The following is a 27,958-nucleotide window of genomic DNA, read 5'->3' as shown; positions in this document are numbered from 1 at the left end:
AAGGGGCAAAGGGGGGGGGGTTTGGAGCTGAGCGGGTGGTTTGGGTGGCTCAACATTATGCTGGCGCCCCACCTTCCGCCACTTCATTCGCTCGACTCTAGGCTCTGTTATACAGCTTATAGCTTTTCAAACTTAATGTCTCTTTGTAGGCGTATGCGTGTGTGTGTAGGTGTATGTGTGTGTGCGGTTTTGTGGGTGTGCGAATGCGAGTGTGTGTGTATAACTCGCATGGCTTATATGTAGGTTGAAGCAATTTATAATAATTTTTTTGCTTTCGCCCCAATCGATAGGCAGCGTTTAGTGGGGCAGATGACTCCTTTTGATTGACAGCGTGTGTTTGTATAGTACGAGTGTGTTACACACTGATACACACAACTGCACATATATACGTATAAAGGGTGTGCGTTTAATGGTTTCTTGAGTTTGTCACACGACTTCGAGCGCTATAGGCGGCTTTTTGGTCTGCTCGATTTGCTTTTGACTCGCTTTTTTCGCACTTTTTGCAGGAAATCACTTTTCTGTATCCAGGGAGCAGCCTCTAGCGCTATTGCTGCCACTCACGCACACTCACTCACTCGCACACATACACACACACATTAACGGGGACTTTATGCATTTGATCGAAGCACTTTTCGCCAGTCAATGGAATTTTCTCGCGCTATTCTTTCACTTTTCTCCGCTGCGAATGCAATTAAGTTGGACTTTTCTTGGCCTTATACATTTCTCGGCCAGATACAGATACTGCGCGTGTGTGTGTGTGTGTGTATGTGCAGGCGGGAGTGTATTGGTATTCGTGTCAGTGTACGCGTGTATGTGTATGTGTGTTCCTAACCCAAAAATGTATTGTGCGGCAGCTGAGGTGGCCCGTTTTCGGCAACGCCGTTGTCCAACTAACTACCCTCAAAGAACTGAGCGCCGCTCGTGCGAGCCAGTCGCTAATATAGTCGCCGATTCGCTGGCAAGTGGTGAGTTTTCCGACTTTTCCGTACTGACACTCACCCCCCTCTTCCCCTGGCCTAGGAATGGTAAGAGCGAGCTGGAGAGCGCGGGATTGCAATCAATGAATTTTCCTTTTGGCGCTCGCGCAGTTCAGCGAGTGCTGGCATCTCGAGCTGCCAGCTTAATGGATTCCGGAATTCCAATACCAAAATATAAAGCCAGCGCATTGCGTTACGTCAACCGAAAGTGGGTCTTACGTATTGCTCCACACTCAGCGTTGGCAATGCTGCGCGCCAACTATTTAAACCTCCCTCATAGGTAGGCTATGAAATCGGTGATCTGAGAAACAGGTTTCTAGATAATATTTATAAAAATATATCATGGTTTCTCAAAGTTGTCATTTCCCTGGTGGGAAAAGTTTAAGTGATGTCATCAATTTTGAAATTCCTTTTCAGAAACAAGAAACCAGAATTATAACACCGAATGTTTCACATTCTTAACAGCTCACCTATATGCATTTTATTTTTTAATCTAAAATGGTCTAAGTGTATGAAACATTTAATTCCATTGAAGAGTATTCTTTTGAAGGAACACTTTAGTACCAATTTTGATCGTAAGAACTTAAACACATTCTTGATTGTGGATGTTAACTTGTTATGTTTATTCTGGAATGTGGCTGTATGGTGGCGCGGAGCGTATCTGTGGGTGTAATACATTTCGCATAATACTTAATAAACGCATTTCCTATGACATAGCCCTAGTCCTAGCGATCTGGTCCCGCCCCCTCTATTTACAGGTGAACTCCTCGTAGCTCTCGTCGCACTCGTCGCACTTGACCTCGCAGCACCAGCGGAACTGGCAGCGGCACTGCGTCGTCCGCCGAATGTGCTGCGTGTTGTGGCCACGCCCACAGCAGAGCAGGTCGCAGCTCTGGGGGCCGTGGCCGGTCCGCTGGCAGGTGCGGCCGGCGGTGCCCTGGCTGCCCGTCTGCAGACTCCGCTCACAGTAGTTGGGCGAAGCCTCCAGGTAGATGAGCTCCATGCGCTTTGGCCAATCGAGGACCGGTTTCTGGGCACGGGCGGTGCCGGCATGCTTCTTTCTGCAAGAAATAACGGGTGAAGGAATGTGTTAAATACTTCTAAAAATATGGTAAAAATCTTCACCATATTGAAATATTTCTTGATACAAGTTTTCATTGTATTTTCTAGGATACATTCTGCACTTAATGTACTGGGGATTTTTAAAATTATTCATGTAGCGCTCGATCGAAAATGAGTTAAAGTTAAAGTTAAACCTTACCAAACTACACCAAACAAACATTTTTGATTTGATTTTTGAAAAGGACATAGTGTTATATTATTGTTTTATAACATTATCTTTAATTAATACTGTTAAAAGTATTTGCTCACCTGCTTAATACTAATCTCAGTCCACGTTTGCCTTTGACGGCTTGAACAGTTTTGGCTTTTTGATACTTCAGCATGAGCCTATCGCCGATCAGACGAAAGGGCGGCAGGCTCTTCCAGCAGGTCTTCATCACGCAGGAGCCACTGACGCCATGGCACTTGCAGTCCGTGCGCAGCATCTTCTTGACCAGCTGAAAGGGGTAAATGTAGCTATATAATAGTGCTTATTTTTTGATTTATTTAATGTATTTAATATATTATACATGTTAGTCATACGCACCGTTCTTCCTGCCCGGTTATTGTGCAGGTTCATCAGCGTGCGGGAGTCCCGCTCCAATTCGCGGGCATCCATGAATCTGCGCGCATACCGCATCCCGAAATCCACGTCCGCCGAACAGCCACCCCACTTCCAAGGCTCGTCGGGCGTACCTCCGCCAGTGGGCGTGGCCTTGTGCCGCACATCACAGCCGCAGGTGGAGATGTTGCCGCGGGCACAGGCGGCGGTCACCGCGTACGCCGCTCCGGCACTTGCTATCGCATAGGTGTAGGCAGCCTCACGTGAAGCTGTAAATAAGTGGTTAGGGTTTAGTTTATTACGACGAATATGATTTGGTACATTAAACAAATAAGAAACTTGGTATTCATGTACAAATTATTAGGAAAACCTCCATAACTGTACATAACATACAGTACAGCAGATGGTAATTAAGTGCCAATCAATTGTTTCAGTTGAACGTAGATTTAGTAAGTTATTTTGAAGGAACAGAAAGAAATGTTTACTGATGTTATGTTGTTATGTTTATATTGGGTCGGTCAATATTTAAAACGATTTTTTCAGGAGCTTAAAGACTCTGAACTGAACTTATACTTGCAAGACAAACCACCTTACGGCAAATATAGGCTTCTTTAATTTAGTTTGTGTTTTAGTTAATACTTTAAGGCAGTACAAAGTAGCTAATGCATGCATTTATTTAAGAAATAATAAATATTTCATAAAATGCCTTTATTTTCTTATTTTAGGGATATTGATTGCACGCCGGGTGGAAACTGTATAACTCCCCGCGAAGGCGTTTGCATCGAAATGAGAATTAGGATGCAGATGTAGATCCAGATGCATATGCACTCACCTGTGGGTATGACATGGGCGAAGACGTTGCGCTGCCACACCTCCGAGCAGTTCCAGCGGTGGCCCCGGAACTGGTGCTGGCACTCCTGGGCGCCCAGTTGGTGGCCCTCGCCCAGGGCGATCAGGGCGTCGGGCATCTCGCGGCACATATTGCGCTGGCCCGGGGTCAGGCCGGGAATCCGGCCACAGAGCATGGCGGATGTAAAGCTGGACACTAATCTGACAAGAAGGTAAAACAAACATAACCATAAATAACACGCTGCAGAGCCACAATAGGCAAATGGGCAAATAAATAAATAAATAAATGACAAACGAACGCCGATCGATCGAACGATCGATCCCAATCCAAATCGATCGTTCGATTGGCAATGGCTGCAAAGCTGCAAAGCTGAAAAGTCGTGCACAGCAAACGCCGCCGGCTCTTTTGGGCCGGCTGAATGCATTTCCATTTCGTTTGCCATTGGAGGGTTCAGTTTCTGCTCCGAGCTGTGAGCTCCAAGCGGCGGGCCGCAGCTCCAGATCTCAGCCAATCGAGTCGAGTCTGTCCAAGATTAATGCGCTGCAGTTGTCTGCCGCACAGGGACAAATTTTGTTGTAATTTATCAATCGAACTATATGGGTTTTTGTTGAAAATAAAATATGTTAAGCAGAGCATATGGGATACTTAGTTACGTTTGGAGCACGTTTGGGTTCTTGGACTTCAAAACTGAACTCTGTTTTGTCCTTATTCCCAAGAGTTGCAAAAATTGTGTGTGAGCATACGGACAGTTACAGTTAAGCTTTACAGAAATACACATGTTTGAACATAAAAATATTTTCAAACTTGGCAATAAAGTCGGATATTTACAGCTTAAACAATGTTTATTCTCTTTTATAATTGATTAAAATAGCTTAGAAGATTTTTATGTATGACTGCTAGTTTCTTCTGCATATTCCTTGTGTTATTTTATTATTTTATACCAGTAGTTCTTTTCTTCCTGTGCATCTATGGCAGGTGGCTGTGGGCTTGGGCGTTGTACTGTCAGCTTTAGTCAAATCCCAGCCGCCAGCTGTATTATTAGCCATAATTGCACGGAGATGCAGATGGAGATGCAGATGGAGCTGGAGATGGAGAAGCATGGCCATCCGTCGTGACTCGCTGGAGTGTCTAATCAAGTCGCGTTTACTTGAGCTTCAGCTTTAACTTCAGCTTCACTTGAGTTGTCGGGTTAAATGGCGGAATTAATGCTCGCAGTCAAAAATGGCAAATGGGATTAATGAGTTTTGACAATGAGTTGCAAATTGCCAATTTCAGATATTTCTCTCCCTCAATCGCGCTGCACTGCCTCCCACCTGCCTCCCACTTGCCACCCACTCACGAGACGTGTCGGCTGTCTAACCTGTCGACTCGCGGCTGCCAAACCAATCAGCATCAAACAGCTGCGGCAATAATCATGCGATCGATCGATCGCCTGCTCGCCTTTTGGCCATGGACCGGGTTACAGCCAGGAAAAGCCAGAGACACACATCCCGGGGCCAAACAACTGGCGCACGGGTGGGCAACCCCGCTATTAAAATACAAATGCAACGTAAACTCCGATTGCCAGCCACATGGTTACACCGAAACATATTATATATCTATTACTTGTGATTGGATATGGTTGAAAGCCATATGCGCGTGCCACAGATTTTCTGCAAGGGCTTCTAATACTAAAAGGACAGTGTGGATAGGGAAAACAAAGGTTTTAACTAAGAAATTTGGCACCTAATAATGTCATTTTAGTTTTAAAGGTAGCTTGAATATTCAAACGTACTTTCTTGCAATAACTACCGAAAAAGACTCAGATTTATCCAGAAGTTTTAAATTGAAAAACATTTCCTGGCAGCCTTAATGGGAACTTTGTAGAGATCTGTATGCATTATGTCAAAATCTAGAAATGTGCACTTGACAAATACCAAATACTATTTCGATTTATATAGTATTCTAAAAATCCGAAACCGAGTATTTATTTTTCTCTGTGTCTACAAATGTAAATGGCTTTCGATACCTGCCACTCGAGTGTCTCCACTCCAGCTCCAACTCAGCTCCAAGTGGAGCTGGAGCTCCAGCTTACGAGGCACTCTTAAACGCAGCAATTAAATCAATTTACAGAAATTACACATTTTACCAACCGCAGAGGAGCACGAAGACATGAGCTTAAACCCTCGGCAAAACGTCGATGGTCGAACGCTGATTTCTGATATGGGATCGCCTTTGTTGTTGCAGGTTTGTCGAACACGCTGTTAACATGGCTCAAACTGGAGTCGAGCGTCGGCGATCGACGGCGAAATTGGTGGTAAAACTAATAATTAGGCCCGTTTAACAGGGCCGAAAGGAAGGCACCGCAGACCTTCAGCCAACTCTGTGGCCAAACTTGGGCCGAAATACGCGATCGATCTGTCAGCGCATCCGCTTGGCAAGTCAGTAATCCAATCAGTCAGTCAGTCAGTCAGTCAGTCAATAGCTTTTACGTGCGTTCGCCCAGCGTGACCGTCAAGCCCCCCGCACCGCACCCAGATACACATGGTGGAGGGTATACAGTACTCCAAAAGCAGCCGGCAATCAAGGCGGCCATCTCCAGCTCCTCGCAACCCTTTTGTTTTTAGCTGCTTTATTTAATTTGTCGCTTGGCCCGCCCGTCTACTGTTTGCCTGTTGCATGTCAACGCCGACAATTTCATCATCATCATCGCCATTACCAGAACAGATTTCAGTTCCAGACCTATGCACAGCGAGAAAACTATGCGCACTTTACAATAATAGTTTAAATTGAGGTTCACCTATCTGCTTATACATTTTTTGATGCTCAACCGAGAGAGTGAGGTACATTATTGTTAATCATCTTGGGTATTAAGCATCTATAAGATACAAATTGAGATCACATGCAAACAATTACTCAAATGGCTTACAAATACCTCGATTGACCTGAATATTTAATGTGGTTTATAGTGTACCTAGGCAATTTATAAAAAAAATTATTAACTTTCCAGTTAACTACATATTTTTGTAGTTTTGCCCTGTTAGTTATACTCTTCTTCCATTTGCTTTTTCGGGACATCGTCTTCCACTAGTTTCTTTCCGTGTACGCCCTATCCCAATCCACATCAAGATCTTCAGGCCCTCGAGGAGTCCGAGTCACGTGTGCTTGATTTGCGCTTTGTTTGGAGTACCCCTTTATTGTCGCAGTCCTTGGACTGCTTTACTTCTTCATTTATCTCTGGTTCTGAATCGCAGTTCTCAGTCGCTCCACTACCCTTTATGCTGCGTAAGAGCAAGGACCTGCCATGAACTTGATACCACTTCCGCCTCCGCCATGCACCATCTCCCCGCCACAAACCCCAAACCCCTTCCAGCGAATCCAAAATAGAGCTGGCATTTACAAAATGCCAAACTAGTTCCATTGACAGTCTTATGGCTTCTGCTGTCCGACAAATTGGTGATTCCTCAGGCACTAACTTGCTCAAAAATATTTGCCATATTTGCCACGACGACGTGGACTCATTAAAAATGGATTAAGCCTGGTGCATAATTCAGCGGCAGCTGAAGCGCAGCCACTTATGAGTTGGCCGCAAGCAGCATAAATGGCCAATAACAAGCTCCAAAGGCAACAGCAGCAGCGTCAGCAGCAGCAAGGAAAACTAAAAACCCAGAAACGCTAACTTAATGCGCACTTCGGAGCCTCATAAAAATATGGCTTTAATATTTTCACGCGCAGGCGTAGCAGTCTGCTCCCCACTGCCGCAACCGGTGATCCCCGATAGCCCCAATGCCCCGGATGTATCCCCATACTTGAGGCCAGGGCCCTGTCATAATTGTGCGAATCTAGTCGACCAAATAGTTTCGACCCACCGCTGCGCAGGCGGCTGTTGTTTGGGCCTGGCTGTCCATGGAAACGCTCTTTCTGGTCTCTTGACCAGTAGCGCCTCCAATAGCAGGCAGATATATATGGCCGGCGCTCCGTCTGGTAATTACATGCCTTGCTGACATGTTCATGGCCCTCCTCGGACTCTTTTACTACTCCTCCTCCTCCTCCTCCTCCTCCTCCTCCGCCAAAAGAGGCACACAGCCAAAGCTGGGACAACAGGCAAGCGCCAATTGGAGGCGGAAGCAACAAAGGCGCCTTAATCCGGCCAAAACAATGCGTTGGTCCAGGGAAAAATGTTCACTGGGCTACCTCGATCCCTCAAACCCTCAATCCCTCCATCCCCCCGTCCCTCGGTTTTCGGGACATTTGAAAGTTTTGTGTGCGCTGATAAAACAGCTTTGCTCTACAGCTGCATGTAAAGTGGGCGGGGCTGGGAAGGAGTGGTCGGCGGTGGGAGCGGACAAACCGAAAACCCATAAAGGCTGTTCAACATGCCATCAATAAAACACAAATATTCCAAGGCGGGCGGGGAGAAGCTGGTCGGAGGTGGAGGCAGCAAGGAGCAGTGGAGCAGTGGAGCGGAGCTGGGCGAACCATGGTCATGGCCAAGAAAAATGTCGCTGCCACGCTCAGCCAAACGGCCGGCAACAATTGCTGGCCATCCTGGCCACAAAAAAGACGACGTAATTGACCAGAGAAAGACATATGTACGGCACTGGGAGAAAAGGTGCGAGTACGTGCAGGTTGGGAAAGTGCCAACATTGATAGAAGATTCTTGGATACGAAGTAGTTATGCTTTAAGCATAGTTCAAATAATTTCAAAGTTCTAACTTTCCTATGGCAGGTAAGCTTCTGCATATGCTGTAATTATATTGGTGCACTTCTAAACAATGTGGAAGAGTATTCCCACTTCCTTTCGCTCAGTGTGCGCATGCCGCGTCCATGTAACAGGTAAAAGCCAAAACGGATCGTTCGTCATGGACAATTGGCAGAGACCAAGTGGTCGAATGGCCACTCAGGCAGTTAGCCAGTCGGCCAACCGCTCCCGCCCTTGCCATCCCATTCCCTCCCATTCCGTCCAATCCCATCCTATCCCATCCCATCCCATCACGCCCTGGCAAACAGATCAACGCAGATAGTTTTGTTTGGGCTTTGAGGTTTGCAGTCGATCACTCATCCATAGCCGCAGAAAAATGGTAAGAGCAAAATGCGGCAACAATGCCAGCCGACCAGTGACCAGGCACAGATTCCTCGACCACCGCGCCGACGGCTCCCGCACAGAGACTCAGTTCTGCAGGTTGGCCTGGGAAACGTGGAAACCTGGTAACTTGCAACTGGCAACAGGCAAGAGTTTATGCCATTTTGGGCTTGTAAATGCAGCCACAACTGGCGCAGAGTGATCTTGATCGCAATTTGAGCGTTTGTCTGCACGTTCATGCGTTCCAATTGTCCATGTAAGAGCACGAGTACGAGTACGAGTACGAGTACGAGTACGAGTAAGAGAATGAGAACGAGATGTATCTGGAGGATGCAGCTGGTTTCCTGCCTTGAAATTGCAGTAACCTCAATTACACGAGCCAAGCATTTCTGGGTTAAGACCCTTTGAAGGTTTCTGTGTTTTCTTTCGGTGAACTTCAGGTTCTGTTCGGCGAAGCTCTGCCCACAAGACCAGCCCACTGACAAGAAGGGAATGAAAGCCCGAAGCTGAGCTAGATTGGGCAATGGGAAGTGTATATGCCCTTGCAGGTACAAATAACTTCTGTCTTAATGGGATGGAAATTTTATATTAATATTAATATTAAAATGTTACGTCGAAGTCCAAAATATCAATTTGAAATATTCATTTATACGAAACAAAACTGACCAAGTGATCATATGGACCTACATAATTTACGGTATTTGAGATTACGGATCCTTTACAAACATTTCTTCAAAATCCAAATACCTTCCTCGAGGGTATAAAACACAGAAAGTGGTGAGGGGAACACAGCGCGTATCTTTGAGATACACTCAACTTATTGCAACTGCAACTGCATCAAGGCAATTAGATAGCAGTTGAAACACACACACACAGAGCCAGAGAGGCAGAGGCACGTTGATGAGTTTATGGCAAAAATTGATTTCCAGTTGTCGCAGCCCCGCCTACCGCCTACCGCCACAATCCGATTTAGACGCGGCTCTTAGCTGCTCCTCGCTACAAATGAGAGACCGCTGTCTTTCTGTCAGTTTTGTGCTTTACTTGCTGCCTGCCATTTAATTGCCAATTTTAATGAGATTTTTTTCAGCGTTTTTCTGCGCCCCCTGTAACTTTCGATCGGCCAACAACTATATAGAACGAGGCGTTTACTGTTTGGGCGTTCGATAAGGATTTAACATACATCGCGCCGTGGCTTCGCAGATAAAATTAGCGATCGTGTCCGGCGATGTGCGCGATATGGCGAAAGGTAACGAAAGAGTTGTCAACTCGTGCAGATCTGTCAGCGATAAACGGAAAAGCCGCAGGAAATCCAAAGAAAAGCGAGTGAAAAACCCAACCCAACACCGCCTGGGGATCATAGCATGGCATAACTGTTCGACCGTTAAAGTTAATGGGCATTCCGTTTATGGGGCTATACTATACTATACCTTATTTCCATAATCCAGAGCATGTAGATTAAGAGTTTGTTATGTATTTTCCACATGACGATGCAAATCCGAGGCACACAACACGAATTCGAGCCCAGCAGCTGGCACTATCATCATATTCTATTCGCACTAAAAGTCTCAATACTCAATGCATTTGAGGCTTAATTTCCCTTCCTTTCTGGTTTCTGCTGAGCTTAGCAGGCTCCGATTTCCACAGTTCCACAATTCTACAGTCCACAATTCCGCAGGGCCTTTGTTTCTACCCATAAAACGCCGCCATAGGAGCCGAGAATCACACTATTGGAAGTAAACCGAACGATCGGCTCTGTTGTTATTAATGAACCGAAAACGCAGACGGCAGCATTCAATACTTATGCGAATATGACCAAATCCAAATTCAAAACCAAAACCGACGTTCGAATACCGACATACAATATACGAAATATACGAAATACACGCGAGCTTTTGTCCATTTGTTCGTATGCTAATTAACACCTTCTTCTGCTCCAGCCAACGGCGTTTCAATTAAGTCATCGCGAGATCGGATCACCAAACAGTTTTCGGGCAACGCGTGCGTTTCATTCATGCAAATCTCCGACTTGGCCCGACTTGGCCATAACTCAGAGCCGACACTGCCATCAGCGGCAACATCATCCATCAGTGGATATCAGGGGGCGGGGCTGTCCAGCAGTCCAGCAGTCCAGCGGTCCAGCGGTCCAGCGGTCCCTCGCCGACTACACGATTTTTTAATTTATGATAAAGCGCCTCCGACTGTCACAACGGAATTGCGGCAATAACCATAAACGGCTCAGCAGGTGAAAACTACCAAAAAAGAAAAGCACAAGAAGTGCCGAATGCCGCGAAGATCCCAAATCTTGGGATCGTGTCGTGTAGCGCTTAGACGTCCCGGGTGCGGAGATTAACATAAATGCAGCTCATTAGTGACGCAATTAAAGAGCCGAGCCGCCAATCGGAGTGGCCCAGGAACCCCGAGATGGATGTGGATCGTTCCGACTTTTTCGAGTGGAGGTACGAGTGATCGCTCGACCGACGGGTGCGAGTGTCGTATAAGAACTGAGCGGACTCCACATCCAAAAACTATCAACACACGACCTCACTCACTTGGCCAACAAGTTGCAGTTCGATGAGGTTCAAGTGGTTAAAAGGTTTTTCGGATGCCGTCCTCAGCTGAAATGACAGTAACCCGTTTCCGAAAATCCGTTTAACCTCATGTAATTGAAAATATTCAAAAATGTTTAAAGCATGCATAGACTATAAATCACATCTTATAGTCCTCTATTAATCCAAGTCTCTTCTTCTTTGAACAGTTCAGAATATATGTATTTGCAATACAAACCGAATTTTGTGTTTTAAAAGATTCTTTGCAGAAATAAGTTTTGTACGTTAATACCGGGTTTATTGATATTTTATGATTATGCTCATTCTTCTAAATATAATATGTTCCCAGATCTCAAAGTTCATACGGACAGAGGGAGTGATAGACGCTGATTAGCCAGCTGGACGGTTAGAGATGCTGATCATGAATAAACTACTACTTCTCAGGTTTTCAACGAATCTAGTTAACCCCTTACTCTACGAGCAATGGCAAATTGAGCAAACTTTAAAGATGGCTATATCGACTCGCCCGTTCAACTTATACAGAATATACATATATAGTATTTATTGCTGTTTTCAAATAATTCACCCTTGTATTTCTAGTCGAGATCTCAAATTTTCTAGGCTATAGCTGCAACTGAAAAAAAAATTTGGAACGAAGCTTACACACATTTAACTTAATAATATTCATTTGAGTTTGAACAGGACAATCGAACTACAACTCAAGCCGCGACACAGGTATGAACCAAACTCAGTTCGCTACGAACAGGTTCGTCCAGCATGTTGGAGCCCTGTTCGATGAAGCTGGATGCATGCAACAGGCCGTATTTTAAGTGAATCTCCAACGATGGCTAATAAGCGATCCTGCACGTGACTCGGGCTTTTGGCTGAATGATAATGACGCAGACCGCAATTTGATGGTCTGGCCTTTTTTGGGGGAGCAACTTTCATCGGCAATCAAATCAATTATGTGGGTAAAAGTCGTGTTTCCCTGGCCGCAGAATCTTTAGAGTGCCTAAATGCTGCGGCTCCTCTTCGGAAAGTGATCGAATCTTCATGGTCCCATGGGTGCTTTTGGTGATTTGTCAGCGTGTCGAACAAAACACAAATCATGTTCATCAAAGTGTGGCTGGAAATGTGTGTTTTGTGGCGTTTTTTTGTGCCAAATTTATAACTAGTTGTGCTGACTCCAGCTTCAGATGCGATTGCTGCAGTTTGCAGTCTTACAAATTGTTTTTGAACATTTGTTCAAAGTGATTTATTGTCGGTTATTTACAGTCCGCCTCTTGGCTAGCTGGCAAAACTGTTCATTTTTTATTTTCCACGCGCCTCGGCTTCTTCACTTTGGCAGTGAATACTCCGGCACACGGTAGCCGCGTGGCCAAAAGGAGGGAGGAGTGGCTAAAACCTTTGGCCAGCATCTAATGCATTTCTCGGATACGAGTGTCGCCTTAATTGATATGTCATTTATGCTAATTCCTGGCCAGAGAGCATAGGAATTCGCTATCTTGACGGGCTACAAGATGTGTTTAGTGCATTTGGAGTCGAGTAACACTCGTCGGCAGACTATTAAATGCAATTAAGTTAATTTAAACAGTTTTGTGGAAAGCGCTGACAGCTAACGCTAACAATAAGCAGGTGCCCGCGGCTCAGGCTCGAAAACAATTGAACAGCCGTTGTTGTTTACTTGGTTTACTTGGTTTTAGCCAGACTTAGGTCTGACTCACTTGGATGATGTGCTGCTAGTCCCAATAATGGTTGACGTCAATTATCGGAAATTGCACTCGTCTCCGGCTGCCTTAAGTACCCGTACTTCAATCGGAGCTTAGTTTAGCCTGACCCAGATTGCAGACGGAGTTGCTGGCTCAAGTACTTATACTACACATTCTTGATTGTGTGCCGAGACTTTTAAATTCCAGATAATTGTTTTATGGCCCCTCCAAAGTATCTTTATGGCAGCGAATCGATTGTTGATTAGCCGCAGCAGCGTGAAAATGTCGCTGGCAACATTGTATTACCAATTTCGAGGATTGTGGGGTTTTCAGCGTGAGCGGAGGCTCAAATCATGCATTGTTTTAATCTAGCTGTGATTTGCACTTCAGTTGCCAAACCTGCATAATAACATTAAAACTATCATTTTGTGTTTTGGAGCTGTTTCTAAAGCCCACCCGAACCTTTTCCTTAATCTCAACAACTCTCTTTGTATACATAAATTATTAAAGTTACTATTGTTTTTTTTAAGCCTACGCAGACTTCTATAAACGCGTTTCATTGAACATCTTTACAGTTTTATTTAAAACTTCAAGTTTTTTGTTGAAGTCTTTCGATTTATCTTTGACGTCTTATCGGGGAGTACACTAATTTTAGTTTGCTTTGTCTCAATAGTAACAATAAAATTGAGTAGAAAGTTCACATATAAGCCGTTTGTTTATGCTTCAGCATTTTTAATGATTGAAATATTTTACGTTTAAGTAGACTAACCTAATTACTTGCCATAAAACTAGGAGCTAAAAAATCCATTCTATATTTTATTGGATACCTTTGGCCTTTTCAATGAGTTGAAGCCGGCTTACGCCACTCCAGTGGCAGCGTCAGTCAATGACCATAAAATAATGTATAAAATACACAAAAACAAAGCACCGCCATGAAACAATCGAGAATGGCCCGAAAATTCCAGCTAAACAACAACTTTACCAAAAACCGAAATACAATAAAAATGCGGAGCGTGGAGGAGAATTGCTTTCTGTGTTTATTGTTGCGGCTGGAAAGCACTAGCCGAGGGCAACGCTTGGTTTCACATTACACCCAGCTTCCGCTGACAGACTGAATGTCAAGCAGCCAAACAACCAAAGAGCCAGGCAACCAAAGCAACCAAGCAACCAGTGAAGCGATCCGTCCTCCGAGGAGCGAGAAAATCGCATTCGGAAAATGATTTTTTGGACTTAACTACGATTGCCCATAAACAAGTGTAAATGGAGCTGGAAAAGCGGAAAACGCAACCAACGCAGCATCCGATTTCAGGCAGTGGCAAAAGGTCGAGAGCCGAGAGCAGGCCGATTTATTAACAAGACACTGCGAACGCCTTGGCATTTTGCATTGTGCTCGTAATTACGAAACAACGCAGCCAGCAGATACAGATGTATCTACGCCCCATTAGCTCATCCTCACCCCCGCCACGCAGCAAGTGTTAATTGAGCTGAGCCAGAAAAAAACGAGAAGGTGCAAAGGGAAAACTGGGAAAAAAATAATGAAAAAGGAAATGCGCGCTGACCCAAGCAGCTGGAGGTTTCCTTTTTTCTTTGTTACCTGCAGATACTTTCTCGGACCGATAGGGTTAGCGTTAAGGACAATTCATTGATAATGACTGGCGCCAGCTGGTTGGCGGCTCACTTAGACAAATTGATTACTAATTGGTTTGTCAGGACGGCAACAAGAGAGAAAGATAACCCAGGAACTGCACAAGGACCAGTTAAAGTGTTGAATTAAACTTTATTGGATGTAATTACAATTTTACAGAAACTGGAAAGTTGTTTTACAATATATATATATATTCATATATATAACTCTATGTTTCGTATGTGGTTGGGGTGTACCAGTGTCTGTGTCTGTACATATACATTTAATACGTTGATTTTTAAAACATTCTTTAGTTTTCCGATATATGTGTATAGTTCATGCTAAGTATCCCATACAAGTAAGGTATAATATTTAAAAAGATTACTCTCTAGGTATATTTCGCTTAAAAGTTTAGTTAACAGTTTCATATCCGTTCCTATTTGCTGGTCTACTAAGCTGAAAGTCAGAAACAAACAGTTTGAGTAGCTGAATTTCGATTTTTTTTCGGGACAAAGTTGGATGGTAGGTTAGTTATTTAGTTGAAGTTGAAGAAGAATGCTTGTTCCGTACATGCGCCGCACTTAAAAGTTCTATTAGGACGAAGGTATAAATTATCTAACAGATATGTGAGTACCGAATATCCAATTACATTAGTTATAATAGTTTTCCTATTGTATAGTTTCGTTAGATATCAACAATTTTGGTGTCGCATTAGATTTAGTTCAGTTGAAGGAAAAAAGTACAAACAAAACTAGAATGGGGGAAATGCCCTACGTTCGCAGACACCCACTTCGATATAGATACATAGTCTGTTGTAAGTATTTATAATTGTTTGTTAGATTTAAGATTAGTTTTAGTGCCAATTGGCTTAAGGTACTTAAGTTTTCTTTGCCTTTTGGCCTCCCTCTATCTAAAAAGACTTCATTCCATTAAAACACACTCAGGTTGCTACTTTGAGGTTTGTAAATTGTGTGTCTGTGTGTGTTCTTTTTGTGAGCCAGAGCGTGTCTTGTGTGTATCTTGTGTAGTATGTGCAAATATTGCAATTAATTGGATTTAGTATTCAGCTTAGACATGCAGTCTAACACCCTGCCTAAACAGTTAACAAAATTGATTGCAATTCTTAAGTCAGTTGAGTAGTGAAATCGTATTTAGTCTTCATTTCGAATCAGTTGATCAGATTTAAACATAGTTTAGTTAGAGCAAAATGCAATTAAAGTTTCGTATTCGTAGAGTAATAATAGTGCGAATTAAGTATAATAGTTCGTAGTTTAATAGTTAACAATGTGATAGATCTAAATCCCACCCATACTCAACAGCTGCGCATTTGGTTGTGACAAACATTCGTCGAGTAAAAGTTAACTTACAGCCCACTTGCACATCGCAATACGCAGATTTTACACTCTCGCACTTAAAGTTGCCTTATTTGCACTTGGGTTTTTGTGAGTTTGATTTCTTGGTTTTTATTTCATGTTGTTCGGGACTGCTAGAGGTAAGTGTGTCCGTTCCTACGTACAGGACTTAGTTTAGGAGCTGGTTTATTTACACCTATTGCCCATCATTTGCCAGTGTTTATTAACTTGAACTAGAACGATCCTTTAAAAATGGTTTCTTAAGTTTTCGAATCAGTATCGGCTCTTTCTATATTATATATGATGTATATTTGTAAGTATATATGTTCTTGTTGGTATGTTATGAAAGCTAACAATGTGGACGGACAAAAATAATTTACAAAAATTCATTTATTGTTACATTTAGTTTAAAAACTTTTCTCTCTTGCTTCTTGCTTTTTTGTGTTTTGGCTGTGTCTTCAAGCAGTTAAGATTGACTGGCGCGATCAATCGGTTAATGGGTTTGCAGCAGCAAAAGTCGGAAATTCCATGTATCAATACTTTTCATCAGTTTTCTGGCTGACTTCACTTTGATTTGGATGTGTGCCCACGCAGCACTTTAACCATTCTTGTGATTTAAACTATTATTAGCTATGCTTAGTCTGTATAGTCAGATAAGTTAAGACAGTACACATTATCGAATTAAGTACTTTGGTATTAGAAATTAGAATAGGGTTTACTTTCTTTGAAATATGATAAATCGGTATCTGCTGCGCTGTCCACACGAATTTGATTTTAGAAATCAACAACAACTTTGGACTTTCAGTGGAGTCTTATTATTAAACTTAAGGAGCAGTTAGCATCTAGTTAGTATCGAGGATTAATGTTTAAGGTTTTCGTTCTTTATGTATTTTGCTTTAAAGACAAGCTTAGTCGCATCGCAGAGCTTGGTAGTACGTTAAAATAGACTAGAATTTAGTTAGTTAGGCATTATCTATATACAAATGTAACTATATAGATGCATACACATGCGTAATGTTGGTTTAAATTGTATGTATATAATATGTATGTATATAGCAGGCTACTTTTTTTTTTACTACAATTGGAGTTAAAAAGTTGTTAAAGGCTTCAGTAATAAGTTCTTTCGAGTTGACAAATGGAAAAATTGTGTTATCATCTTCTCCCTGGAGTCCGATCTTCAGTTAAGTTTAGGTTTAAGTAATACCTTAAAAGACCTCTGCCTAAGCTACATTCACGTCGAAAACAATGTGTGATTCTTAAAATTCGTTAGGAAAAATAATTAAAGTGCAGGTATTTGCTACTAATTTAGATCTTTTGTAGTCTGTGTAAAAGAGAGTTTGAAACAAAGTTTCACTACAGAAGTGCTTGGGATTATTTTTCCTAATTGGAGCAAATACGAAAGTAGAAAGTTTCACTCGGTTGTTAAAGCTATTCATAAATTCTTATGGAACCGTGCAGCTTGTTCCTATGTTAAAAATTCACTCAGTTGACCCTCACTGATTGGATTGTATTTGGTGTAGATTGTTGCTGTTGCTCGCATTGGTGTTGCCACTGCTTGGCGCAGAAATGCTATCAGAAAAGTGACATTAGTTTGGAATCATTAAATACAAATTAAGATCAATTGGCTTACCTATTTTCGTGGCACACCAACATTTCCTGCTGCCCTTGAAACTGCAAGTTTTGAAGGTATTCCGCCCTGCGTTGGTGCACAAGCTTCTCTTTTTCGGCTCGCTCTTTCTGTAGTCTGTTGAGGAAAAAAAAGGTATTAAAATCAAAAAGAAGAAAAAGCAAAATAACAATATTTATAATTTGTTACCAAATCACTAAGAGAATTCAAAGCTACAAACAAACCAAAAGTGTACACACGGCCTTACCACAGTCTCCAAATTGCCATCCCAAATGCTTGCGTGCAATAACATCACCCATGAGTTAGCTTAGTATTACATTAATTCTAGCTAGTCGGACCAATTAGTCGTACTTACTTGATGCGTGATTGTCTCATAAACTGTTGAATTTTCCTGGCAGCTTGATTTTGAGTAGACTGCGAGTATGTTCGCCTGTGAAATTTGTTTTAATTTTATATGTTAAAAGACTATGAAGTTCTCCAACTCACTTCAAGGGACCCGAGGGGCTGGTTTCCTTAGGCGTGCTGGGCTGGGAGCCCATCTCGTGAAGCTGCTGCTGATCCTGTTTGTAGTGATCATAAAAGCTGGACAGGCACTGGGAGTTGCTGCTCACACTTCCATGATCACTGGAGCTGCTCAAGCACAAGCCGCTCTTCTTGAATCGCTTGTTGCGTCTGTAGGAGCGGTAGCCATGTTGAATCACCAGGGCGGCGTTTGTCATCTGCCTGTAGTAGGCGTACTGCTTGTACCGCCTGTAGTAGTTCTGGATTACTGTGGCAGCGCTCCGTTCCTTGTTCTGCTCCTCGAGCTTCTGTCGACCCTTGTACGAGCGATACGCCTTCTGAATGCACTTGGCTGCCTCGTAGAGCTCTCGCTGCTCCGTGTCTGTTAGGGTTAGCTTGGAGAAATCCGTCTCAAAAGGATACGACGAGATACTGGAGGCGTGCAGAAACTCCGTCAGCTGTTTGGTGGATGGCGGGGGACTGGGCGAACTGACTGAGGGATCGGTTCCCAAAATAGAGTAACTGGCCGGGGACTGCAGCGGTCCCGAGCTGGCGGGACTTAAACTGGAGCAGGGCGTGCTGACGTCGTGATAGCGGTAGCTATGGTCATGGAAATCGAAGCTGAAGTCGCTGTCGAAATGTGTGTTGGGCAGCGAATCGAGCAGGGGATCCATAAAGCTGTCCGTCAGCGCAGAAGATTCTGAAGTGAGGGGTTCTGTCAAGGGACTGCCCAGCACCATCATTTCATCGGCTTCGTTCTAAGGGAATAAATCACATTAGAACCACTTTCAGCGAAGCATAGCAGTAATAGTAGCTCACCTTGATCCGTTCTGGCATAGCTGCTATAATGTGTTCAGCTAATGTTAGAACTTTGGCATCGGAGTCCCCTGAAAGTACACCAAACTCATTACAACATTATTTCCAAACAAATCGCTCATACAAATACATGGCAAACGAGTCTACATAATTGAGTTGGACACTTTCATGTACACATATACAGTATCGAATATTTTCTTTGTTATTTTAAGCTCGATAAGCCAAGAGATCTAATGGAGCTTAAATTGACAAAGCTACGTCTATGACTCTCCAAATTGATCACGATAATCAAAGTCGCTGAACACGGCTAATTATTATTTGTATTATACACCGACAAGCAATGATTTTTGTGTTTAGGGTGATTAGCTAGCTATTTACATACACCTCAGATTTATATTTACAACGATCAATTCGTGGTTAATTAGGCGGCGAGTGTTTGTTAGTTTAAAATTAGTAGTAATCGGTTAAATGTAGACATCGATAAAAGCGCCCATTTAGGGCGCACAACCAGCAACCAATATTAATAACGAACATTTACATTGATTAAACGAGCTTCCCCCCAAATACGTGATTACATATAACAACAAACAGCAATAGCAACACAACATCAACAACATCGAGAGCCATCCCCACATGGTTAGTATGTTTTTAGCTACAGTACAGATAACGGGTGAGTTTGTTACGGGTTGACACTTTGAGATTGGATTGAGAATGGAGCAGGGCTCCATCCGTCTGCCATCACTGACCTACAACGGCATCGGGCAGGGCCAAATCATTGCCAATGGTCACGTCGGTCGCGCTCGTTGAATTGTCGTCGCAATCTTTGTCGTGCACGGGACTCGATTCGCCCGTAGATACCTCGCCTAGTTTGAATTTACCGAGAAAATTTGAGCATTTGGTTCATTCCATAAAAATATAGTCTATGACTAGGAGTTGGGAACATGCAGAGTCTGATCCCCAAACTTACAAAGGGCAAAGTCCATTTTGCGCAGCGGCGATAGCAGACAGTTGGTTCCAGTCAGTGAGTCCAACGGCGAGTCAACGCCCAGAGCATAGCTGTCATGGCTCTCAAAGTTGCTGAAAGATTGGAAATAAAGTTGGTGGACGTCTTATGCAACTCAGCTTCAACCATACCTATGGAGCCTGGCGAGCGCTTTTCCAGACTTGCTACGTATGTCCATGTTAATGCCACTATCTATAGAGGAACGTTTGGAGTAACGACTGCTACTATTGGGTGGACTCTGATTGCTGTGGGTTCGGATGGGAAACATACAAGTATATAACAAATTATAGAAAATCGAAAATGAGGCACTCCCTTATGTACCTATGCACTGCCACAGGTCTCAGGAAAACGCCATCATGCTTCCGCTGGAGTTCCAAATCAAAAGCGCTGAAACTCTGGTGCTGTTCGTCCGCCTCCGCTTCCACGCCCATGTTCATGGAAAGATTGGCCAAGCCTCCGCGCAGTTGCGGCTTGCGGCAGCGCTCCTTCTCCAAGCGATACATCTGCGCCAGTAAGGTTTTGTGGCCCCGCATGCTGGCCAAATCCAGAGGAGTTTGCTGTGCCTGTGTTTTGATCTTCAGCGCATTGTGGTTCCATTTGTAGAGTAAGAGCGAGCACTCTACATGGCCACGCACACAGGCCCAGGCGAGCGGAGTAAAACCGTAGACATCCTGGCTGAGGGCGTCTAGTTCGGTTTCGAGAATGATATGTGGGTTTTCCGAACGCCAATTGAGCATGGCGCCCACGAGCTTGGCATAGCCCAAGGCAGCGGCCAAGTGGAGCAGAGTCATGCCACGTAATCCCACCGTCCAGGAGGCGGCTGTGCTGGGCATGCTCCAGGCGTGCTTGATCAGCTTGTGGCAATATGCCACCAGCTTCTCTTCGAAGTTTGGCTCCAAGCAGAGAGCAGTGTTGTCGGTCTACGAGTATAAGTCCAAAAGATCTTAAAGTAGGACATGAATTCACAACCAAAACGTTAATACTTACCGTGAGCTCAAGCTCCGTCTTCACCTGCAGTTTCTCGTCAATGGTAGACAGGCGGTTAAGCAGCGTAAACTTGTACAGGCAATCGTTGGAGCTGGTGGCATCGAATGGAGCATCCGCCAGCAGGGAAAGCTTGTACTCGAACATCACGGAGTTGGAAACAAGGAATCCACCACAAGCCACCTGCAGAGTCACAAATCCGGCCTCGTGGGCTGGACAATAGCAGCGGAGAACTCCTTCCTGGACCAGTTGCGTGGGTACGGGCTGCGCATCAAATAGCACCGTATAGGCTCCGCCATTCGAGCTCGTCCAAGGGCCGGCCACCAAAACCTTAACGCCTCCCTCCGTGTACGACCATTCGGGACTAAAGTCGCATATATTGTGTACCTTGCGTGGCTGCGATGGTGCAGTCTCTCCCAAAAAGGAGCCCTGCTCCAACGCCGTGTTATTCAGGGCCTGCTTGTCATCCAAATCGAGTTCGGGAAACTCCACGAGCATATCGAAGGCATCCAGATTGGCAAACACATCGTCGGTCTCATCGTCCTCCACCTCGGTTGCGGGTTCTGTTCTCATCGAGGGTTTCTTCTCCGGCTCCTGTTGATTTAACTCGAGTTTGCCTGCTTTGTTTCCCGTTGTTATCGTTGTACTGGGTGCTGTGGCTCTTGCTGCTGTCGTATTGTACGGCATATTCGCTATCAGAGTGCGCTGGATATCCTCGTGGGACAGATCCAAGGTCTCGTTGAAAAAGCTCAACGTTTCCACCTGGGGCTCCTCCTCGCTGCTGCTGCTGTTGCTGCTGTTTTGATTGTTACCGCCGAAGCTGCTGCTTTCGTCACTAATTTGGCTGCTGTTATCACTGGAAGCACTGTAAGTTGCACAACCATTTTGGTTCAGGGATTGAGATAGCGACTGCGATTGCGATTGCAGCTGACTCCTGTTGGGGGCTTCTGTGGCCTGATTGTTGACTGTGTGGCTGTCCTGCTGCTGAATAAGTTTGAATTTAATCAACATAAATACAATGATTGCAGTCGATTTTGCGGTTGCACTCACCTCAGAGAGCGCATTGGCGCTCATTAAATTATCACAAGTTCCTGCCGTCGACGTCGTTGTAATTTGTTGCTGCTGATTGCCATCGATAATCGATTGTAAGGAACTCGAAGTGGACGAAGTGCCCGATGTGGGCGTGGATATGGTCGTGGGAGTGGGTGTGGATGTGGATGTGGATGTGGATGTGGATGCGGACACGGATATGGATACGGAGGAGGGGATGCTACCAGCGGAAGACGTTGCAGGTGTGGCCTGGCTGCTGCTGCGATGCTCGGGTGACATGCACATGGCTTCCACGGGAGGTTGGGCCAAGGAGTGGGGTTGAACTTGCGCCAGAGGAGGCGGCTGACCACTAGTTGGGGTTGCTGTTGTCTGTTGCAATTTATAATAATGTTGCTGCTGCTGCTGCTGGCTGCTGTTGTTGCTGGAAGCATTAAGTTGCTGCTGTTGATTGTACATAAAGTTATTGTTGCCGGGGTCGTTATTATTTACGACATTTAATTCGTTGTTTGTTTGGGCTGCTAATTGCTTGCTGGCATTGCTGCTACTGCTATTGCCGCTGCCGGAGTTTGTGATTTTGTTTGCGGTCATGTGGTTTTGGTTTTCAATTAGCTCGGTGTCCATAATATTCGAGGCGACTGCTGCTGCTCCTGAAGCTGGCGCTGCTGGAGTCGTCGCAGGATCTCTGGGTGTCGCTGTGATCGTTGTATTGGCTATTTGCAGCCTGTGCTGCTGATTGAGATGCACCGAATTCTGGCCTTGACTGGCAACAAATCGCTGTAGACTCAAGTGCTGCTGCTGTTGCTGCTGTTGTTGGTGCTGCTGCTGTTGTTGCTGGTGGTATTGCTGCTGCTGCTGCTGCTGCTGCTGCTGCTGGTGTTGCTGCTGCTGCTGTTGCTGTTGCTGTTGCTGCATCACCAGATTACTCCTTGCGGCGAGCATTTGACTTGCTCCGCGATACTGCTGCTGCTGCAGGTAGTTCCCATCCTGCTGCTGCTGTTGCTGCGGCGGAATGATCTGAAACTTAATGGCCGATTCCTGCGGCAACTGCTGTGTGACGTTGTGGAACTGGCCGTGATTGTCCACGTGCTGCCTGGGCCGCTCCGCCCATCGGGAGTAGAGCTTGCTGGCCACCACCACATTGGGCGCGTTGCTGTTGAAAGGCTCGCCTAGCCGTTTCTCCTGCACCGAGGACTTCAGCATGGCTGCCGATCGCCGCATCACGGGATGCGTACAGTTCTTTCCGTCCACACAGCCTCCATCCCCGCACCCGCAGTCCAGCTGCTTGACCAAGGCAGCCTGGCGCGACAACCTCTGCTTCTCCATCAGTTGGCACACTATGGACTCCACCGTCTCCGCCGTCTGAACGAGAAAAACGCAATTCAGTTGGCTCTACGGCTGAGTTCTAATCTCTTCTTAACTTACTGATATTTCTATATCGTTTCCCGAGTCGGAGTCGTCGTCGGAATTAATTGTGGATACTGAAAATTGTGTAAGTGAGCTTCAATAATTATATTGTTTTACAGCCATTGGTAAACATCTCATAAGAGAATTGTTTTTTGTTTAGCGGATAAAAGAAAAACTTGTTTTTCTGCTGATAGGTTTTTTAAAAAGTTAAGACCAAACGAAGAGAATATATTTTCTAACGGGTAACAAAACCACGGCAAAGATGGCCTGTTTATTGCAGTTTTAATTGTTATATAAGTACAGACAGTATTATGCTTATGAATCGAATACTATACTCTTCAGATCTATACTTACGCATGGGCTTGAGCTGACTGACCAGCTCCTCCTTGGTCCACTCCTTTTTATCGCCCCAAAGTGTGATACTGGGTGCAATCACGGCCATTTTATTATCATCCGGATATGGGACGTTCAGGTAGTGCACCAAAACAATGTCCGGATTCTACACGAAAAAGATGAGCAATGTCCTCCCAGGATTTAAATATGTCAATTGAGAGGAGGATGGCAAAACCTACCTGCAACAGCCAGTAACATCTGCGATGAAATGTGGGCAATATGGCCGAGTGTACATAACAACCATAGATGCACTGTGGAAAAGAGGGGGCAGAAATCGAAGGAAATTCAATTTATCAATTCGGCAACACAAACAAGAGCATAAAAAAGGACTAAAACTTGGGGAGTTCCTACTCGGCTCCACACGCAGCTCGTCTTACCCCGTGGAGAAGAAATCCATTTAATTGGAAAACATAAAAACGAAGAGCAAGTGGAGCTCAAATTAAATTACCAACCGCCCACGCTAGGGGGCGCCACTTGGACTTGGTAAGTGCCAAAAATCAGGACTCAAACTCAAACCGAAAGCCAACGAATCGAAGCGGAGAGCCGGAGAGCAGAGGAAAAGGGTTTGGGTTTCCCTGTCTTCCCTGTCTTATAAAACATTTCGTTGCGCATTTTTCTTGTTCCTCACAGTTTTTTCCCCCTTTTTCTATCATGGTTTATTTTTTTGAGAGCTTCTTCTACCCGCTGATAAATTTGTTGGCTCTCGTTGGCCGCGATATGCCGCTGACTTCTTCTGCTTCGCCATGGCATTTCCTTTGTACTATCTGCCTCGTTTGGGCCCAGTTATCATGTAAGAAGACGGCACCCCGCCGGCACTGCCAACTGCATAAATCTTCGCCGGCCACGTTTACTTGCGAATGTATTAAAATAAAAATTAAAATAAAAACAAATGCAAAAGCTAAAGAAAAAACAAAAACAAACGCCCGAGGAACTGTGCAAAAAATTGGCGTGAAATTGCCAAATGTTTTTATGTTTCTGTAATGGCTTGGCCGCGGGGATGGATACTCCGACAGACAGACAGACCTTATAAATAAGCTTAACCCTTGGCAAGACTTATTTCATTAGCAGACAACGGCGGCGATGCACACATCCTTGAGCAAACACTTGCCGCGGACGAATTGCTCCACGAGACAAGGGGAGGACACCGTAAGTTTCTGTCAACTTCCGGCGGGAAATCATAACTCACCCAAAGGAACCCCACACGGTCAAGAACGAAATGGAAAAAAAGGGAGACTCCAAGGGAAGTCCGCGGAATCGAAGACACTTTTTACCCCTTGACAAATGATGGCAATAGCTGGAAAACGATTCCGGCTAATTGCCTAATTGTGTAGCTACGAAAGCCTCAAGCCCACGGAAGAAGTGCTCCTCCGACTCACCTCAGTGCCTTGTACTTTCAGTTTCATGTGATCCTCGCGCGTCGTCTTGCCGTCCTTGCGTTTCTTCCAGCAGTATCCATCGCGTCGGTAACGCACCTTCTTCCTTGAGTAGAGCAAGAGCGATCCGCTCTTGGGTCTACAATCGCAAGTACGTAATAAAAACGAAAATTAATAATTGATTTTGCTCCAAGGGACAACAACGTCAGGGGAACTGCTTAGTTTTATTACTCACCTGGTTCGAACCTCTTTGGACTGCCACTCGCCATGTTTATCAAAGCTGATAAGAATCGCAGCGATTTCCTGGAATATACACACAAAGTCTTTACAGGAAATTTTTATATTTGCATATGAAAAACATCTCAGCGAAAGAATTCACAGATAGCGAGAGCGGCCTTCACAGCGGTTCTATTGTCGCTGCGACACGGGCAAAGTTATTTCCCAAACTCCATCACTTCTGTGGGTCCCCAGTTCACCCGCTAACTTGGCTAACTGGCCTTAACTAACGTGCTAACAATTTCCGGACTTAATGGGCAAACGGATCCGCTGCCCAGTCACGAAACTCGCGGCATTTCCTCCGCCAAAAGCTGGAGAGGAGGGATTTCTGCGCCATAAAACAAAGGGAAACATTTTAGAAATTTCATTTGACCGCAAAGCGGACACTGCCACCGAAAAAAGGAAGGTAGATGGTAGATGGTGGTCGTGTGTTAACCACAATTTACAGGTGTCGCCGGCAGTTGACACTTAACCAGCTTGGCGGCCAGGAGGCCAAAAGCCAGCACAGACGCATCCCGAGTGCAATTTGTGTGCATACTTGAAATGCCCTGTCACCAAGGAATATAAAATCTTAAAAACGCAGCAGCTCAAGATTTAGACAGTCGAAAGCGATTCGAATGCAAATCACACAACAGTCAGCGAAAGTTCAGAGGGAATTCAACGAATTTAGACATTTCATTGCATGTTTTGCCGATAAAGTTATCAATTTGTTTGCTTCCTTGACGTTGCATGAATAATGCAAAGTGGCCATCCATCCATTCCCAGCGTCCTCAGCATCCTCAGCAGCCTCAGCATCCTCAGCATCCCCAGCATCCTCAGCTGTGTGCAGCCAAACATTCGCCATGTGCCTCTGGTTTCGGGCAATATATCGCAGCATTTGCGAGTGTCATAAAAATTGTATATCGGGATCGAAGGAGGGAGGCTGAGCAAATCACAGGCGCGTGTTTGTCAAGTGGCAAACGTTTGCATTTTGGCAAAAATTGCCCCTGACTGGGCTCTTTCGCCGCTGAAGAGCATATGGAGGATATGGAAGTACATATGGAAAGCTAGATAGATATATGGATGGATGGCTGTTGCTTACTTATGCATGGCTCGAGCGACCTACTCCAAACCCTTCCTCGCCTCATGATGAATTCCAGGCACATACTGCGAAGGGCGGGGCATTAAGAATTTATGCCCACCTCAGCGCATAACCCGCCATTTTTGGCCATGGGCGTGGTCCTAGTCAAATGTTGCTTCAACACTCAACACTTTCTCCGGAGAAGTGAGCAAACGATGCATCCATCATATGGAAAATGGATAGGATGGGGACAAGGATGGCGGACTTTTTACAAAACAGCAATAAGTTAAAACTGTAAGCTGTACCGAAATACTATAGCGTCTGAAAGGAATCGATGGCTCAGGCATAATCAAAATAAAATCCTAAGGATTTTGACCAGATTTCCAACCGAATTCTAACTCAACACTTACAGTTGCCGTCACAAAAATAGGCAGGGAACTAATTTAAAGCATGCCATTTAATCATTTGCAGTCAAGTGGTTCTTTTGGGTGACCAAGCGCAGAAGGACCTCTTCGGGTCACCCAGAAAACGAATGGTGCGCAAAAAGTAAACATAAAATTGCGACTCATTATCAATTTAACTTTTTGATTTTTAAGCTGCGCCCTTTCGCAACCACACACGGTCGGCTGTTTCTGTTTCGGGTTCTGTTCCTGTTGTTGCTATTATTTTGCAGTTGGTTTATGAGCCGGGTCAAGAGTTCTGGCCCCCGGCCACTGCTTAAATGCCAAATTAAAACCATGTGGTTAAAGCGACAGTCGCTGGTTCGAGTGGGGCCATCCTGCCGCTTTTCCAAGCCCCCAATCCGGTAGCATCCACTGCCCCATCTGCCCCGTTTTCCCTGTAAGCAGACTAAAATAAGCGTGCGTAATTTTATTTATGCCCCGTACACGGCCACATTTTGTAATTTTTGCATCCTGATGCAGAAGGAGGAAGGAGCGGCAAGTCCTGTAGGTAGTTCAGTCCACGAGTCCTGTCGCTGGACCCCGAGTTCTTTGCTTTCGGTAGGTGAACTGTATTTTAATCAACTATGAGATGCCCTTACAACGCGGGAATTAAATTCATTAAACACTGCAAATGGGTGGAATTCTTATACGACATTATATTATATACGTTTGTTTCTTTGAATAATACATTTTGAATTTAAAAGTTTGAGCAATTCTAGTGTAAAAATTACTTTCAGCCGCTTTTAATTTAGTCAACTCTGTAGCTTTAGTGAGTGTAAAGTCCGCTAGCCGTGAAACCCCCGTACCAGATAAAAAACCCCACGAGCCCCAACTTTACAACTGTCCAAATGAATATTTGCGGTTGCGCTTAATTCACAAGTAAAACAACAAGCCAAGCTCATTGCAAAGAATTTTCCCTGTTTTGTGTTCTCATTTCCCGCGAGCGAAAACTTTTATTGCAAACCGAACTGGATCCGCGGGATACAAAAAAAAAGGGGGGAGAAGCGAACTTTTCGGCGACGCGTGGCCAGGTTTTTAAAAGCGGCTCCCCGAGCAGAGATGCAAAGTTCTAGTTTTACTGGTGTTTGCATTATAGTTTGTGGCGCAATAAAAACGTCGCGAGGTCCTTCCTAATGGACTGACCACCAGACCGCCATCTCGTTAATCTGCATATAGGAACTCGCAAGTGTGTGCGCCCCAAGGAAACGGGGCATGGCAAGGCGGGGAAGAGCCGTCGTCGAAGGC

General features: G+C 44.7%; 3 protein-coding genes across 12 annotated transcripts in view; all 3 read right to left on the bottom strand.

Annotated features, from left to right (window-relative positions):
- Positions 1-906, bottom strand: part of LOC120443882 (trichohyalin) — a 34,039-nt gene extending 33,133 nt beyond the window's left edge. The window contains exon 1 of one of the 2 annotated variants that reach the window (XM_039623274.2): positions 833-906. The gene's annotated coding sequence lies outside the window, so the exon portion shown is untranslated. The remainder of the gene's footprint in view (positions 1-832) is intronic. The other variant, XM_039623275.2, reaches the window with a different exon arrangement.
- Positions 907-1,584: 678 nt separating this feature from the next.
- Positions 1,585-11,034, bottom strand: LOC120458822 (protein Wnt-2). Of its 2 annotated transcripts, none has more exons than XM_039646631.1 (5): positions 9,980-11,034; positions 3,473-3,690; positions 2,626-2,909; positions 2,349-2,536; positions 1,585-2,038 (listed from the first exon to the last, which is right to left on the bottom strand). In XM_039646631.1, exons 1-5 carry the CDS (start codon positions 10,033-10,035, stop codon positions 1,726-1,728), a joined length of 1,059 nt encoding a protein of 352 aa, XP_039502565.1. In that variant the 5' UTR covers positions 10,036-11,034; the 3' UTR covers positions 1,585-1,725. The 2 variants fall into 2 exon arrangements, with proteins under 2 accessions (XP_039502565.1, XP_039502567.1); XM_039646633.1 differs by having other exon boundaries at positions 3,473-3,685.
- A 3,698-nt stretch (positions 11,035-14,732) lies between these two features.
- The window catches only part of LOC120444124 (calmodulin-binding transcription activator 1), a 34,399-nt gene continuing 21,173 nt past the window's right edge, over positions 14,733-27,958 (bottom strand). For 2 of the 8 annotated variants that reach the window (XM_039623680.2, XM_039623685.2), the window contains 16 exons: positions 25,170-25,237; positions 24,938-25,073; positions 23,741-23,812; positions 23,523-23,667; positions 23,187-23,242; positions 21,765-23,123; positions 20,718-21,695; positions 20,052-20,650; positions 19,862-19,975; positions 19,695-19,804; positions 19,474-19,590; positions 18,731-18,798; positions 17,897-18,669; positions 17,766-17,840; positions 17,414-17,527; positions 14,733-17,352 (listed from right to left, as the gene is read on the bottom strand). In XM_039623680.2, coding sequence (XP_039479614.1) covers positions 17,277-17,352; positions 17,414-17,527; positions 17,766-17,840; positions 17,897-18,669; positions 18,731-18,798; positions 19,474-19,590; positions 19,695-19,804; positions 19,862-19,975; positions 20,052-20,650; positions 20,718-21,695; positions 21,765-23,123; positions 23,187-23,242; positions 23,523-23,667; positions 23,741-23,812; positions 24,938-25,073; positions 25,170-25,237 — 4,860 coding nt within the window. In that variant the 3' untranslated portion in view covers positions 14,733-17,276. Of the gene's footprint in view, positions 17,353-17,413; positions 17,528-17,657; positions 17,686-17,765; positions 17,841-17,896; positions 18,670-18,730; positions 18,799-19,473; positions 19,591-19,694; positions 19,805-19,861; positions 19,976-20,051; positions 20,651-20,717; positions 21,699-21,764; positions 23,124-23,186; positions 23,243-23,522; positions 23,668-23,740; positions 23,813-24,937; positions 25,074-25,169; positions 25,238-27,958 lie in introns of all 8 variants that reach the window. The other 6 variants (XM_039623683.2, XM_039623686.2, XM_039623681.2 and 3 more) reach the window with 5 other exon arrangements.

The sequence above is a fragment of the Drosophila santomea genome, chromosome 2L, assembly GCF_016746245.2.
Source record: "Drosophila santomea strain STO CAGO 1482 chromosome 2L, Prin_Dsan_1.1, whole genome shotgun sequence".
Taxonomy (NCBI): domain Eukaryota; kingdom Metazoa; phylum Arthropoda; class Insecta; order Diptera; family Drosophilidae; genus Drosophila; species Drosophila santomea.
Note: the sequence above shows the minus strand (reverse complement) of the source record. Positions and strands in the feature narration are given on the sequence as shown.

What these genes read in the sequence shown, in the direction of transcription:
- LOC120458822 (XM_039646631.1), bottom strand. Translation starts at nt 10,035, where the DNA reads ATGTGGAAAATACATAACAAACTCTTAATCTACATGCTCTGGATTATG. An exon ending in CTCTGGATTATGGAAATAAG is followed by an intron (nt 3,691 to 9,979) that starts GTATAGTATAGT and finishes CCTTCTTGTCAG; the next exon opens with ATTAGTGTCCAGCTTTACAT. An exon ending in CTGAGATTAGTATTAAGCAG is followed by an intron (nt 2,039 to 2,348) that starts GTGAGCAAATAC and finishes TATTTCTTGCAG; the next exon opens with AAAGAAGCATGCCGGCACCG.